The 16,412-nt window shown below is 41.3% G+C and overlaps 2 protein-coding genes across 2 annotated transcripts in view; one reads left to right on the top strand and one right to left on the bottom strand.

Moving 5' to 3' along the window:
- The window catches only part of CNN3 (calponin 3), a 48,789-nt gene extending 47,565 nt beyond the window's left edge, over positions 1 to 1,224 (top strand). Inside the window, exon 8 of the mRNA XM_026037864.1 lies at positions 137 to 1,224. Coding sequence (XP_025893649.1) covers positions 137 to 484 — 348 coding nt within the window. The 3' untranslated portion in view covers positions 485 to 1,224. The remainder of the gene's footprint in view (positions 1 to 136) is intronic.
- Positions 1,225 to 3,747: 2,523 nt separating this feature from the next.
- SLC44A3 (solute carrier family 44 member 3) overlaps positions 3,748 to 16,412 on the bottom strand; it is a 35,226-nt gene continuing 22,561 nt past the window's right edge. The window contains exons 11-15 of the mRNA XM_026037863.1: positions 15,906 to 15,989; positions 6,920 to 7,057; positions 6,236 to 6,472; positions 4,504 to 4,602; positions 3,748 to 4,063 (exon numbers count right to left, since the gene is read on the bottom strand). Coding sequence (XP_025893648.1) covers positions 4,058 to 4,063; positions 4,504 to 4,602; positions 6,236 to 6,472; positions 6,920 to 7,057; positions 15,906 to 15,989 — 564 coding nt within the window. The 3' untranslated portion in view covers positions 3,748 to 4,057. The remainder of the gene's footprint in view (positions 4,064 to 4,503; positions 4,603 to 6,235; positions 6,473 to 6,919; positions 7,058 to 15,905; positions 15,990 to 16,412) is intronic.

Here is a 16,412-nt window from a genome sequence, read left to right as displayed (position 1 = left end):
TATAGCTTTGTGATTTATAGTACTTTAATTCCTCCTTTCTAACACTTCAGTAAGCTGTACAAGCAAGTCGTAAACATAAATTCTGTAATGGCAGTTCTTGGCTTCTTACTGAACCTCTGACATCCTGTTTTGTTAGGCTGGGATGCTGGCACCGGGCACCAGGAGAGACATCTATGATCAGAAGCACATACTGCAGCCTGTGGATAACTCAACTATTTCATTACAAATGGGTACCAACAAAGTAGCTTCCCAGAAGGGAATGAGTGTGTACGGGCTTGGCCGGCAAGTGTACGACCCCAAGTACTGTGCGGCACCCACAGAGCCCCTCATCCATAACGGCAGCCAAGGAACGGGAACGAACGGCTCGGAAATCAGCGACAGCGACTACCAGGCAGAGTACCCAGACGACTATCACGGAGAGTACCAAGATGACTATCAAAGAGATTACCATGGTCAGTACAGTGACCAGGGCATTGATTATTAGATTTGCATCAGAAATTCAGTATTAGTCCATTATTTTATTCAGTAAGAACGAAACTAGCCTTGTGGAATCGTTACCTGTCTTTTCCTACACACTATGCTTAATGTACCTAAAGAAATATTGCCTTACATACATTCCTTATTCCTTTTGCTGCCCTTTCCCTGTCTAGTTGCCTTTAGTGCTGTAACAGTTGTAGTCTACAGCATAAACAATAACTGCATATGAAGTAAAAAGGAATACTGTGAAAGGGGGAGTGCTCTTGTACAGCCAGGTCTTCTAATAAGGAGCTATGCATTTTTCACAATCTCTACTTAAATAGGCATTCACATACCACATTATGCCTTCATTTTTACATATTTACAGCTTTTCTGTGTTCCACATGAGATAAAAGAATTTCATGCTTTTAAGTTTTAAATGTGGTCTTTGCTTATTAAATCTAAGACGCCACTTTAGTGATTTAAATATCATTACTATGTTTCTATGGTATTGTTTGCTAATGGTAAGTCTTGCATTAGACATTTTAAGTGTGCATTTGTGATTGTGTATTCATTCCATTATCTACACTGACCAAACTCCTAGAAATAGTTGTCTTACTAAAAAGGGAGCTTGTACAAAGTCTTGAGCCAACAAAAGTCCCATGTTTGATGGTGCATTTACCTTTTATTGTGCCATAATATATCCATGTAGAAATGCTTTTTCTTCCTTGAACTGTATTTATTGCCACACTTCTCAAACTGATCCCAGTGTATTTTTATAAATAAATATTTTTTCTTGAAGGTATGAGGAAGGTCATGTCTCGTTTGTTAAGCTACCGTACTTAAAGATGAGATGCCATAGGAAATTTTCCTCAAATCACCATCACTTTTGCCTGTGGTAAGGGTAACATAGAACAGGGTAGAAAGGGTAGCAGAACTGCTCTCTGTTGCAGCTAGGATTCTTTCTTTTCAAAGGGATTTAATCTAACAACCTTGTAAAAGTCTCCTGCGAGTGAGTGACAATGACTTAACAAGAAAGGAATGTGCTCCCTTACAGCAGGGTTCACTATCCCCCTATGCGACTGTGAGGCTGTGACCAGGAATCCTCACCTTGTCACTAAGGCTGGCCCTTTCCTAAGGAAAACACTGCAGATGTCTAACAAGGTCTCTATTTCATCCTGTAACCTTCATAACCTCACTTCAAGAGCTCGATATACACGTGCTTTAGTATATGTAATGAGGTATCCAGATCTTTGTGCCTGCTGGGCTGCAACCCAAGGATTTTAGTTACTAATAGCAGGGCTTTATTCCTTAATAGAAAATGCCTTCTTCCTCACGACAACAGCGCTGACAACCAGGCCCTGCTGATTTACCCAAGTCCTTGTCTCGGCCGGAAAAAAACAAACAGAAACGGCTCATCAAGCGGGGCCCATTTCCTTCATTCACAAGTATCATGACTATAATTTGAGAGCTTGAAGCAGACACGAAGCAATGCCAGATACAAACTTCAAGAAAATAAGCTGCGATACTTCACCATTTCTGAGAGCAGTCTTTACCTCCTGTTTTTAAAACACTTCTTTCTAAAAGTACCTTGCATCCCAAGGAAGCCCCTGCTCCGCAGCTGCGGGAAAGGCGGCTGCTGCGTTGGGTCGCTGGCCGCAAGCGTCGCAGGGCGCACGGACAGGCAGCGCTGCACGAGGCAGCACCACGTGGGTATCCACGTGGGTTTGTGCCCATCCATGCACCTACCTCCAAGCCTCTCTCCAGGGACTGACCACAGCAGCCTGCTGGGGAACACACAACAGCCGCTGCCGAGAGCTTTATCCCTCTGCAGAGGGTTCCTGCCGCCCACGCAGGAACGCTGCAGCTGGAGGCTGTTGAGCTAACAACTAGTGAAACATGGAACAAGATGAGGGTAGTACCAGGCTGCAGCTGGAAGCGATAAAACTATGCTTTGTACAGAACATTTAATTAAAAAGTATATATTCTGAATTATTCTGTCAAATTACACCTGACTTTCAAAACATCATATTGTCAGTTTAATTCCATTGAACTGTATACAGTCAGGACAGCACTGTTTTAGTAACACACTAGTGACTTCCCCTACCTTTCTTATTTAAAAAGCACACCAAAATTAATATTAAAGAGTCTTTCTCCATTCAGCAACTGCAGTGAAGGTAACGGCATCACATCATAACTGTGAACAACATATGGACTGTCTGGAAATGAGAAGATAAATGAAAATCTCCTTCCTTCTCTTCCTTTCACCATTTAGGTGAAGCAGTTACCAAGTGAAGGGTCAAAACCTCAGGCAGTGGGAATATCAGTTAGGAATGGAGGGGAAAAAAAAATATGCAATTTTTTTTTAATAACTTCCAGGCAAAACAAATATACTTTGTAAATTGGCAAACATCATTATTAGGTTGTAAAAATACTGTTACTTGAGAACTAATCTTACTGCGACCTGTCTAGGAGCAAAAAGTACCAGACCTGGCAGGCTTTCTTGACAAAAGTACCCTAGGGCCCAGTTTTAAATAAAACCCATCGAGTCACAGCCAAGAGACGATCAGCTTCACCTGCCAGACAGAAAGGAATTAATCCCTTTCTCGTCCCTCTTCATCACTCCACATGCCTCAGGTTCTTGAAGTGGCTCTTACTGAAGGAGACAGAAGTTGGCTAAACAAATAAGGAACAAATTCCTCTAAGCTTTCCCCGGCAGATAACTAGTCACAGCACTGATCAGCACGGTTGGTAGCTGAACCAGCTACAGTGTTTCCACCGGGGTTTCTGTCAACCTTTGCTCTACCTGTGATTAGTCACAGCTTGCAAGTTTCTCCTCCATGGTTCCCACTCAGTATGGCAGCAAAGATGAGCCACTTACCTGCAGCAATGAGCCACTTCCTACCCTGATACATACTTTACTGCAACTCCTGGTTGGAGTCATCCTGCTATCTCAAACCTCAAGTTTTAAAAGAACTTTAGAAGAAAAAAAGGAGAAGATCATGTTCCCTGGTAAGTCCAAACTCATCCCATGCCAGAAAAAGTTGGACTCTGAAAGTGCATAACCAGTGTTCAAGCACAAAGTTTAAATAAATCTCAAAAGTTGCTCATAAAATGCTGAAAGACTGATTTTTTAAAAATGTCCTTGTTCTTGCTACAAGTAATTTCTCTACATTCCTCCATGACACAGTGTATTTCACATCTATGTTGGAATGTTTCTTTATAAAGCATTATTTTCACTATTTCACTATTTTCACTGTATTCACTATCTCATATCTTTTATTTCATTTCTGTCCAGATATTCCCATGTCAACTTAGTATTTTTACTCTGACAGCACAGAAACTTAGAGGAGATCTGTTTATTAACAGCTCTTGTTGACTATCATAATAGGAATATTAATAAAAATTGGATATGCTGATATACAAAATACATTATTTTTAAAAACAGATTGTGTGTCAGTTTATCAGTGCAGAAGGTAAAATAGAACTTTACATAACAAATAGTCATTTTGTCCCCGGGTATTGGTAATAGTTACTTTCTCTCCGGCAACTGCCTTTGCTGTTGCTGTTCTGCTCACACGCTTCCTGGTGCATTTCCCATTCAGGTCTATGGAGGGAAAAAAAAAAAACAAGAAAAACCCAACAAAGCAGTCGAACAGTGTGCAGCCTTAGCAGTTCCTGCAGGAAAGCAAGAAGGCAACGAGTGCTCCAGCTTCCCCAGCAAAGAAGCCAAGGAGCCCCTAGGCCAGTGAGGGGCTAGAGCTGCCCGCCCACCCCTCTGCCATTGCGCGGTCTTGGTCTTGCTCTGCTGGACACAGGGCAACGAGAGGGAAGGGGAGCACAAGGGTCTGACCTGCCCATTTTGCACCAGCAGAGGATTTATTTCCTCAGGAGGGGAAGCAATGGAAAGAAAAACAATAATCTGCGTTGAGGCACGCTGGATATTGCTGGACATCGGAGGATACACAATATCCATGTCCTTCTCCCAATGCGGAGCAAACAACACATTAGCTGGCAGATCAATTAGCTGCCCACCCTCCCTCTCACCATAGGCTGGAGCTCTGTCCCATCTTCATTGTCCTGGAGGGGTTTCATGCTTCTGTGCTTTTGCTCTTCTGTTAACTTGTTACTCTGAGTCACAAAGGTCTGCAAACAAAAATCAGAGTGAGATCATATGGGAATGCAGACTATTATGTAAATAAAAATACGGTAAATGAAGATAATCAGCCTGAGGCTACGAAACCTAAGTTAGCTGCTACCCACTGGATGGTGCTGACTGATACCGGAGGGACTGTGGACACTGCAAGGGTCATGACGGCGGTGAGAAAGGGCTGCATCAAGTACCTGTTATGTCTCCTATGGCATGGAGAAATCTCTGGCTATCTGCAACCATTCACTCGCTTCTCCACTCACTGCCACCCTTGTCCTGAGGCCCCAGGGCCTCCCCCTTCCACCCCAGATGTCTGTCATGTAGCTTCATGTGCTGGGAAACTCCAGCACCCAGGCTGCAGGAGCAGATGCACCTCAAACATGCCTCACACCCACATTTTCCCCATAAAAGCTGACGCTGTCCTGGAGGGAAGACTCCTCTCCCGTGTGCTATGGGAAGTCCTCTCTTCACCCGAGCCCCTGTGGCTCAGCTGACTACAAGAAATCAAGACCAGAGTCGAAAAGAGGCAAACACAAAATCTGGATGTGCAGGAAAAAAACAACTTCTGACTTTTCATAAAGAAGAATTGGTTTGAGAATTATTCTAGCATTTAGCAAAACAGAGGGAGAAGAACAGAGGTCAAGGCTTCAGAGTTTTCCATTCAGTAACATATTGCTATTTAGGACATGTACTTAAGCGCGATTCTGAGTCAAGGCCAAAGAATAACTATCTGCTCTCTTCTGTAGCAAGGGTTAAGCCTATCATTTGGCTGCTTTTTTGTTGCTTTTTGTTTTAAATAGAATTCAAAGAACATTATAGAGAATGTAAAAACAGCATTAAAAAAAAACAGTTTATGACACTGCTCCTGATGAAACCCATCCAGAAGACTCACATTATATGAGCTATTCTGGCTCCTGAGTTTGTTTTTCATGAATCACTAGTAATTTCTTTGTCATACGGTTCACAATGGAAGAGACAGAACTAGGAAAAAATAGCATGAAAGTTAAAAACATCTGCATTATCAGCCAGTCCCTTCATAGGAAAGGCAAGGCACATGTGCATCCAGACACTTCAGGTATAGCTGGGTCTGAAGTGCTCTTCCACTGAAATGCCTGCAATATAATACAGTAATTATCAAGGTAAAGAGAAGGAACAATCCACAAAGAAGCAGGAGGACTGCATCATGGTACTGCAGCATCCAGGATACAGGTGGATACCTGACCCGCTGCTGGCAACAGGAGCTCCTTGTTCCATATTTTTGCCCCTTGCTGTACAATAAGCCACAAGAGATAAAAACATCTAATTTTAGAACATCTTGTGAATAAGGCTCTGCAGCTAGTGCAGCTATTTATTTTTCTAAGTACCTGCAATATATCTAACAAGCCATTAAAATAACAGCCATCACTTACAGGGCATAGCCTAAAAGAACGCAAGAGATCATAGCTAATATGCGAGGGCCCAAGGCCATCATTAGCTTTACTTTTTAAATTAACATATAATTTGTATCCCTGAGCCCATCCTGTTCTAAGACGCTGATCTGAAAATGGTCATGGGGTTCAAATTACTGTGTCTTTGGGAAAGAAAAACTCCTGGAAGTGTGTAACAGTCTTTGTTATGACAGAGGTTTACCAGTAATTCCTGATCCATGAAGTAGGGCTTCTCTGCAGATCCATCATTTGTTTCCATATCAACAGCAAAGCAAAGGAGCAGGGCATCCACTGTCACTTCAAACACAGACAGAAGGCTGTGGGATACCACATAGGCAAAAAATCCAACCAGCAACAGAGGAACTACCCAAGCCTGCAGTTCACGATGGTAGTTAAACGCCATCAATCCTCCAAAAACAGTGAAACACACAACAAACACCTGGAAAGGGCAAGAGAAATGCAACCTCACTGTAACGTAGTAGCGCTTCACAAAGTACAACCCAACAAACAGAAACCCAGGGCACGTACATAGCGGCAAGTACTTTAAAAGCACATCTTGCATTTGGCACTACTGGCATTGTGCAGTCGTCATGCTTTGTGTTTGATCAAGAAATTTTGGAAATTTTGCAGGGCAGGGGCAATATTTACCATGTTCACCAAAGACAGTGCAAGGGGAGCTGTAGGAGTCGGGCCAAGGACAATAATACAACTGAATAAATGAGTAAAGACTGAGAAAAAGATCAAGCACTTCAGGCATTATAGTCTGCCCCAAATTTATTTCACAGCCCAAACAACACCAAGCTCAAGAAAAGTCTTATTTACTTTGGAAAAGGAAAGAAAAGAGGATTGGACCTGAATTTTCAACTCTTTATTACAGAACTCTTACCTTTCCTAGAAATATGATAAAACCTCCAAAACAGATAATGGAAGCAATTTTAGCAGAATTTTTTGCCAAAATAAAGACAGCATCCTTAGCTGATGTACAAAAATCTGTCCCATTTATGGCTGTAGTTGTATATGCATGCTGAAATGAGAGAAGATAATAATGTAAATGGACAGTGAAGACCCATATAATCTAGGTTCTACTTCAGCAAAGTAAAAAGCTTTAAATGCTATTCAGAAATATCAACTTAATGCCTATATAAAAAGCTATTTTGCATAATGTAATAATTTTATTTGAAATGACTATAATAACTATGCCTCTAATCTCACTTTTTATTCTACGTAATTCCTATCAGTAGAAAATGGTTTAACAAGGACCAAATAAGTTTCTGAATACACTTTCATACAAATGATTTTAAAGCATCAAATTCCTCTAGTCTAACTCTGTTAAAGAATATGCCAGAAATTGCCATAAAATACCTGTAGCCCCACTATCCAAACTAATATATTTGCTATGAAAGCATTGCCAAGACTGGAGGCAAACTGCCTAAGCGGAACAAGCGAATCACACTGTTATCAAGTCATTAGGAGTTGATGATTCCAACATTTTGATAAACTGCCCTTTCAGAATATTCCTAAGTTTATGGCTGTAGCTGCAAAACCTTTTCATAAAAAATGAAATCAACCTTGAAATGATTGTTGAAGGGCAAAGGGATCCCGGACTAGATCAGTGAGTCTTATGTGAGGAAGAAGAAACCCCAGCAGAATGTGACCAGACAGCCACGGCACCCGCTGTTTTTAAGGTATTAGGGATTTTGTGAGCGTTCCTTTTATGGACACCTGCCACGATGGGCAGGAAGGAGAGCTCGATTACCTTCTGGGGCTGGATTACTTTAGCATCTCTTTTGGACAACTTGGCACATCTGTCCCATTTATGGAACTCTTCAATGAAATGTTGAAAGAGTGTCCAAAATATCAACTAAGAAAAACAGCACTCAAAATACCTGAAATGTGTGCCAGCAGATCTTATGAATAGTTTCCCTTTTCCCGAAATATGAGAAGGTGGATTATGTCACAAAACATCAGTTACATCTGTTATGCTCAGTAAGAATCACGGTGTGCAAGGGATTACTGTTCAGAAAGAATTTAGAAATCCTAACATGTATTTAATGTTTAGATTACTTACTGCTTTGTCTAGGATTGAAAGAAAATCTTTTTGCTGAAATTTGCTGTTTTATGCTTACTATAAAACATTTCTAGTTCAAAACTACATTTTTCCCTTACTACAAATAAAAACACAAAATAGCCTCAGATATCTTGAGGCATATAAAGTCTATTTCTTCGCAGTCCACTTCTACCCCATAGCAATTTCTGCAATAAACTGTAATGCAGCTTACATTACAGTTTATTGATGACATATAATGTCATCAATACATGTCACGATGACATATAACGTCATCAATGATGACATTACGGTGCAAGCCTGGGGTGCAACTGGTGCTCGCCTGGACACCCTTGAGGTAGCGGTGGCCAACACGAGCTCGTGTTGGCCACCGCTACCTCAAGGGTGTCCAGGCGAGCACCAGATTGTTTGCCCATGGTGCAAGTGCAGGGGATGAGAAGGACTCAAGCCAACCTCCCACTCTGCCTTCCAGCTCTTGCTGCACATTCCCAAACAGGCCAGGCTCTCCCTGTAACGGGCCGCGAGTCACATTTCTTCCAGCATTCCCATTCACAGCCAGGAAACTGGGCCACAAATGGAAAAACGGCTTTTCCAAGTTTGTTTCTGTCCCTCAAGCACTAAGGCCACCAAGCAGATCCTGATCCGGTGAGGTCGGTAGGAATTTTGCTAGTAAATTAAGCAGCGAATGTGAATCCGTAATAAGTAGCAAAAAAGAAAAGCCTCTTTTAAAAATTAGAAGGAATGCTGAAAACGCATGTGCACTTGTACAAACACCATTTCCAGGCTTAAAATAAATAATCACTTGTTTGCACTCTGGAATTAGCCACTTTGGTATCTCAGGAATGTGCAACTAGAAGAATTTCTGATATTTATTAACCTGCACAGTTATCTTGGAAAGAGTGAAAAATAAGAGTGGGGAGTGAATACGGCCGCCATAAGGATTCGAGCTGTTACAAACCACTTAATAGAAAATGGCATTCACAGCAATTAGAGCTTCAAAAGACAATACAAATATCAGCTAGCTGAGACAATAACCAAACAAGGTGGACAGTTAGGTAACAATCCAATATCACCAAGGGAGTAAGAGACACAAGAGGTGAATGAGCTGCTACAGGCCACAAAACAAGCCATTAACTCACACAAAATAAGAACTTTACTCCACTAGGACAAAGCGAAGACTTACACAAGCGATGTCTGCCTTTTGGTAGAGATCATATTTCTAAGGAAAAGTTTTGAGGGTTTCTTGGTCAGACTGTAGCTCCATACATCACAGTTCTCCTATACTGATCTGCATCCTGATCCTATCCAGCCCTTTAGTAACCTACATGCTCTCACTAACAAAACACACACCTAACATTTAATTAAACATATGCTCCCATCAAACTCAGAGCTGCACAGAAATGAACTACATCCTTAAAAAAACAGTGCTGTGCTTGAAGGTATTGCTGATCTCTCATCCTTAACCACAGAAAGACTCTAACACACACACACAGAGGTTATTCCCAGTATTTGGGAATCTTTCTGGATTTTGGACCAAGAAGCTTAGATGTCTCGTGCATTTTCTAGTTCCATGGCATGTGCAAAATCCCACTGCCTTTCAAACGGAAGAAATCTGCGAAGGCTAAAATGGTTAGACTACGGTCAATGAAGAACCTGCTCTCCTCTAGAAACAGGTTATTTAAACATGTTATTTTTCCCTGTAGAGTGCATTCTCTTTTCTCAGGCACAAAAAGCTTTAAAGGAATTGGAAATGTTTGAGAGAAGGGCAACAAGAATGACCCAAGAGGTAAGGAATGTCTTCTGTCTGGGGAACAAGCGAGTACACCAGACTCTTCTGTCTGGAAAAGAGATGACTGAAGGAGGATGCGGTAAGAGATGGACAAAATCATGAAAAATGTGGAGGGAGTAGGTAGGGTTAGAGGGCTCATTGTTTCATCCAGCATGAGGAGTAAGCAGATGACGCCAGACTCAAAAACTGATGATAGTTCTCACTGTGGTCTGTAGCTGTGAACTGCTAGCCAAAGAATGCTGTAGCTGCTAAAAGCTCGCATGAGCTCCAGGGAGACTGGAAAGGTTCAGAGAACAGGAATCCTCTGAGAGTTATTAAACACACCGAAATCATAACCAGCTCGAGAGGTCCACGGGCTGAAAACGGATTCAGAAAGGGCACTGGGGATGGGGAAACACACTGTGCTCACTCTTTCCTAGCAGTCACTCACAGACACTGCTGGAGATGGGATGCTAAGCTGGATGTAGGTTCAGTCTGAGCCAATATACCTGATTTTTAAAAAAATCTTTGTTTAAAGCATTGATGTCTTAGAACGGTAGACTCTGTTATGTTGCTATGCAAGCAGTAGTGGCATGTGTGCTGTCCCATGGATCGGAAAACCTGAGCGCTAGTGAGTCAGGAGCAGTGCTTATCCTCGCACTAGCCATCAGTTCTGTATCATCACCTTCGTGGAGAACACAAGCCTCTTTGGCTGGAAGCCTGGGAACTAGACACTGGTTTCTCAGTGTCAGAATGAATAAATAAGGAATGTGAATGTTTACATATTTCCAAATACCACAGTATGCAAAAAAAACTATTTAAAGAAGACGTCCCTCTGTGCTTCACAACACAGAATATCAAGGGTCTTGGAAAAACTGACCCGCTGGTTTCATGAGAAAGGCCCCGTGGCTCAGATCCAGGCCATAAGTCCCACGATTGTTGAGAATAATTGCTACTTTGTGTAGCAGCTGAATTCGGCCCTCCATTCTAGGGCTTGCTTTAATAAAACGAGCTTGTGGGGAGACGATTGCTATAGCAACAGATCTTCTTAAAAAAGGAAACAAGAGACATGCCGGTTCACATCCCACTTGAGCTTTTTCTGCTCTCCTGATATTTTCAGGCTGATTGGATTTTCTTTTTATTGCCAGTTCTCTTGGGAGCAGTGAGTGCAGTGTCACGGAGCTCAGACGGGCCTCCTAAGTGCTCCTAGCTCCGGAGCGCACAGCTGAGGAATCCCCCCCGAAACCAACCCCGAGCGGCAGTGCTGGCCCTGGGGCTGCTGCGCAGGCCCTCCCCGACGCTGCAAGGGAGCTGCATCACGTCTCGCAGATGCTCGTGGGAAACTGCAGCCACAGGGGCCACGGAGACCCCACTGAAGCGACAAGGACATGCAGGGTTGGAATGGACTTCCAGCCTCTCCTCCAGGCTGTTTCTGATTACGCAATTTCTTCTACTAAGTTGAAAGCTCCCTCTTTAAGCTACTCAGAGCCTTCCCCGCTCCCACCCGTCGCATTTGGTGCTGTTCCAGACCATTGTCTCTCCTGCCCTTAGGAATTTTTTTTCCCCCTCTAATTTCCAGACAATATTTACTCATGAACAGTTTACATCTATTCCTTCTCCTTCCAATCTGGTCTTGGCTCTTACCCATCCCTTTTGTTTCTCTTCCTGAATACACTTGTAGATAGCAAACACGTTTGCTCTTACCCTTCATTTGTCAGAGTATCCACAGCAGGATATTCCAGCTCACTCTGGTGAGATAAGCCTGATTGCTTCATCAGCAGCTTGGACAGTCACATCGATCCCCCCCTGTGTTGGAAATACCTCATCCCAACATGTCCTAGGTCTGATTCTGCCCTTTCTGCAGCTGCAGGAACCAATCAATGGCTTTTGTCTCGTGGCTGACAAACATACTAACACTCTCCATCACTTCCAACCAATAAGCATCTGGCTGTAACAGAAATAATTGTTTTCAGTCCTTAGGCTAATCCTATCAAACCATTATATATTTCATCCTATTTCTATCACATTCAGCTCTTCAAATGAATTGTTTCTGCATGTAGCCCATCTCCTCACAGGTAACACCATCCCCAGAGTACAGCATTGCCATTCACAGTTTTGCACTGCCTCCCTCCTGGACTGTCATCCACTGGATGCAAACTCTGCTGGGGAGTCTCCCCTTTCCTGCAGGCAGCTCACTGCTACATCTGTATTTTCAAGATGATTGAAAATTTAGCTTAACATCTAGTAGCAATTTTGCCAGTAACATTAAAACACAGTATTGGTTTTGGAAGGAAAAAGATGGGTGAAGCACAACATGTTTGGCAGTGCAGAGAAGAACTGTATTTACATTAGCATGCATGAATTTTGGTTTTATCTAGGTTATTTTTGTTTAAGGCATTTTAGCCACAAACTCCCGATAAGCTTCCATCCAAAGTTTGAGAGAGAACCAATTGTCACCGATATAAGACTACCAGTCGGCCTTGCTTCTGATTTCTCTTGTTCAGTTGTTGCTGTTGGGTTGGTTTTCAGCCGATTCAGCTGGTGGCTTCCGGCACGAGCGCGGAGGCTCCGCAGCAGGCCGCGGCACTGCCGCAGGGGTAGAGCCCAGGGCGGCGCTGCGGGCACCGGCCGGGCACACGGGCAGAGCGCTGCCGCTCGGCACCGCGCGGCACCGCGGAGCAGCTGCTGCCAACTGGCTGCACACGAACCCAGCGCACACACAGAGCAGCTGAATGACCCCGCATAAATATACTGTGCATAAATAAAGTAACTGCAAATAGTCTATAAAGGAAAAGAAGTGTTTTCTTTGATGTATCGAAAGTTAAGACTTTACCACAACAATTTAAAAAAGCAGGAGACAGACAGACCTTGTAGCTCCCAAACCACATAACGAAAACAGTATATTCTTTTTTATGTGAGCGCAGTTCCAATCTACCAGATTTTTCTTGAGATGATGGGATGTGTTTATCTGGAACATACTGAAACCATCTGAGCCAGAAGATGAAAAATCTGTGGTAATTCTGACAACTGCTGGCAAACAGAACTGTCAAGTAAGGATAATGACTTTATATTCAGAAAGCACTTTTCAGCCAGATAGAACCCAGAGTGCTTTACAATTGTTACTAATGGATTATACACACACATGAATCACTTTGCCCATGACTGAAATGGAACAGCTTAAGGAGTGAACTGTTTAACAGCACATAGCAACACTACACCACAGTTTAGCACAGGATCCAGTTGCAAATCCAAGAGAAATCTTCGGAAGGCAGAATGTAATTATCCACATTGCAATGTGAACAGGATACTGGGTTTACATTCCCATTCCTCCCAAGACTGCCACTGGAAATATGGCAACTGTCAGCAACTAGCACAGCACTCTGACACAACGGGAAGACAAGAGGTGCCTTTTTGGTCCCTTTCGAGCAAGGCTGAACGACATTCGGATGAGTCTGGGACAGTCTCAGCTGTCAAACAGCCCAAGTCAGTGCTCAATCCCACATGAACGATGGCACACTCAGCCCCAGAAATACCCCCAGACAGCAGAGCATTTGGTTGAAACTGCATGGGAAGAAAGAACCTCATACTGTATCACCAGCGCTACTTCCTCTGACACCTGTTTCTCATCCACAAGTTTCCCAGAGGGAAAACAAAGACTCTGTTTAGTCGTGATTAAAATTGCGAATGAAGGAGAAGGAAGAATTTAAATTATCTACGCACTGTAACAACAGGTTGAAGAAAACAGTGCAGGAGTGATGGCGAAGGCTGTCTTTCTTTTTCTTATTATTCTTATTATTCTTATTATTCTTATTATTCTTATTATTCTTATTATTTTAGATTTCCAGTTAATTATATGCTTATTACTATAATGAATGTAATTCTGGGGTAAAAGACAACAAGACAGTGAGGAATGTTAGTAAACACAATCAGTTTTGGACCAAATTTTGTAACAGCTGTTCCACATTTTAGTAATTTCAACTCATATAAAAATCAGAATCTGAATACTCAAAAAAAACCTCTCAGAATGTTAGAAGCATATGTAGAAGCAATTTGAAAAAATCATGAAGTCTTATTCTTGACTCCATGCTCAACAACTAGATGAAATTTCAAGACAGAACCCAACAACTTTCACCAATCTCAATGAGACTTCTTAAGAGGTCAGTGCTTCTGTTAATCAAGCCATATGTTAAGCTGCTTAAAACTGTAGACTCTTGGACTCCTCTTTTTCCTTTTTAACATTTGGCCACTGATTTGCAAAACTGAAGACTGGATTATATTTTCAGTCTTATTTTTTTAAAAAATCAGGTTTGATATATTCTTTATAGGAAAAAGATTAAATAAATTTATCATTCTAGGCAATGCACTAATCAGAGCCTGATGTTACCCTTTCATATAGATAAAACTTCTATTACATATCTTACAAAATGTTCCTGCTTTTCTTATTCTCTAACTCTCTCCCAAATGACTGTGGGCTTGCAGCACACGGAGTGCCATCATCTTTGCCAAAAGAGTGTTCAAACAATTATTCAACAGCAAGTACAGTATCATCATTAGGAAAAAAATCTAACTCATATAGAAGTGATATTTCTTTTCCTGCAATAAATTAGGAAACAGGAACTCTTTTAAGAAAACAAATATGGAAAGCACACTTGGTTTTTTTTTTTTTTAACACATAGCACACAACAGCTGGAAAAGGCAAACACGAGGATACTGGAGGATACTGGCTATCTCTTTGAAATGCAGGAAGCCAAAGGAAGGGTGACTATAAATGGAGTGCTTGGAGTCAAAACTAACTCTGAGGTTCTTCACTAAGTCTGTGACCATAAGATCTATCCAAAAATGTAAGTCTGATATACTCATCAACTAGAACTAGAGATTTTGTCATACAAGTATTTAATCTAAGCTGAAACAAGTGAAAAACTTTTTCTGTGTAGTTACCCAGGATTAAGTTTAATTTATGCACCTGCATTAGAATAAGTCATCAGATAATTTATCAGAATTGTCATGTGTACTTCACTATTGGCCTCAGCAATGAGAATAAGAAAGACAATGGTTACAGAGTCAGGAATCAACACAAACAACATCTGATTCCTTTCATGTTAAGAATACTACAGCCATCAGACAACAAAAGGAGACTGACAAATAGAAAAAAATTAACTACAAACAATGATGCAAATAGAGTTGTAAAAAAAACTTGGAGAAAAGGATCAGGAAGGAAAGAGTAGGAGTCAAGTATCTGAAAAAAGTGCTGCAGGTCAGAAATGATCTATTTTCAAAAAGACTACTTTTGAAACAAATTGCTAACAAAACAAAGATGTCCTTCAAAGAAAGAGATCATTATATCATCTGGCTTTTTTATTATGATCATGGCTTATATTCCCAGATATATTAATAACGGAAATCAGCCAACAGTTGAATTTATTTTTTTTAATAGGGACTTCAAAGGCAGAATAATAAACAAAACCTGTAAGATTTTATAAAAGCAACTCATGAACTGAGTAGAGTGTCTCTGTATAAAGGGGTCTCTGTTTGGATACATAAAGTCCCCAGATTCTATCTCTAACAGAAATGAAATAATAAGCTGCATACATCCAGTTTCCTAGTCCAATGACACATCTCCTATTGGGTATTTTGCTTCTTCATTGCTTCTTTTCACCTGCATGCTCCACATTTCAGTAGTCCATCTGGCACAACTCACGGAGACGTTAAATCTTCACCCCCTTGGAACTAGTAGGTGGCCCTCTGAAAGGGCCCTCTCAAGCTGCTTTAACTTTTTTTTTTTTTTTTTTTCAGATTTACTCAACACTTTGCATGTTTGTCAATTGCTTGCATATTGCCAATATTCTCCACCTAACTTGAAAATGCCTTTTTTTTTTTTTTTTTTTTTTTTTTAACAACAATGCCTTTAACAATGCCTTTTTTTTTTTGCCAACAACTAACTTTAGTTTTCATGCACTAGTGTGAAATGGAGCTAGATATAGGCACAGTTTCTAAAAGGGCATGCAGATGTTCAAGTGATAGAGAAGTCACAGAGCGTACCTGGTTAAAGTATCTTAAACATCTTTCCAGGCACCAAAACCAGCCACAACAGCTCTTGAACAGGCACTTTCCACATGCATTCTCCTGTAATAAAGTGAAAGGTTTGGTTATTGGATGCAGAATTAGACTTGTATAAAAATGACATTTTTGAAAAACTTTTTTTTTTAGGACACACTGTCTCTCCTTGCAAAGCATTCATTTAGGTAATTTTTTTTTTTTTTTTTAGATGATAGGAAATGCTCTTAATTTAGACTCTACAGTATTAATGACTGATGAGCAATTTTTTCTTCCTGAGGATGAAAGAATCTTTTCTGGAAAAGAAAATAAGTGCTGTAAGCAGCTTTAGTGAGCTAACAGCTGCGTGGAGAACCCAACAGGCAGGCGAATCAGTAACCCTTACAATACTTTGCAGTGACCAAGGAAGATATAGGCAATCTTTTAAAACTTTTTTTTGTCCTTTCTCAAAAAAAACCTTCACATGTCTGAAATGCCTGGCACACCAACAAA

This window comes from Nothoprocta perdicaria, unplaced genomic scaffold (genome assembly GCF_003342845.1).
Source record: "Nothoprocta perdicaria isolate Ctin4 unplaced genomic scaffold, notPer1 scaffold_20, whole genome shotgun sequence".
Taxonomy (NCBI): domain Eukaryota; kingdom Metazoa; phylum Chordata; class Aves; order Tinamiformes; family Tinamidae; genus Nothoprocta; species Nothoprocta perdicaria.
The sequence above is the reverse complement of the archived record's forward strand: the minus strand, read 5'-3'. Positions and strand labels throughout refer to the sequence as shown.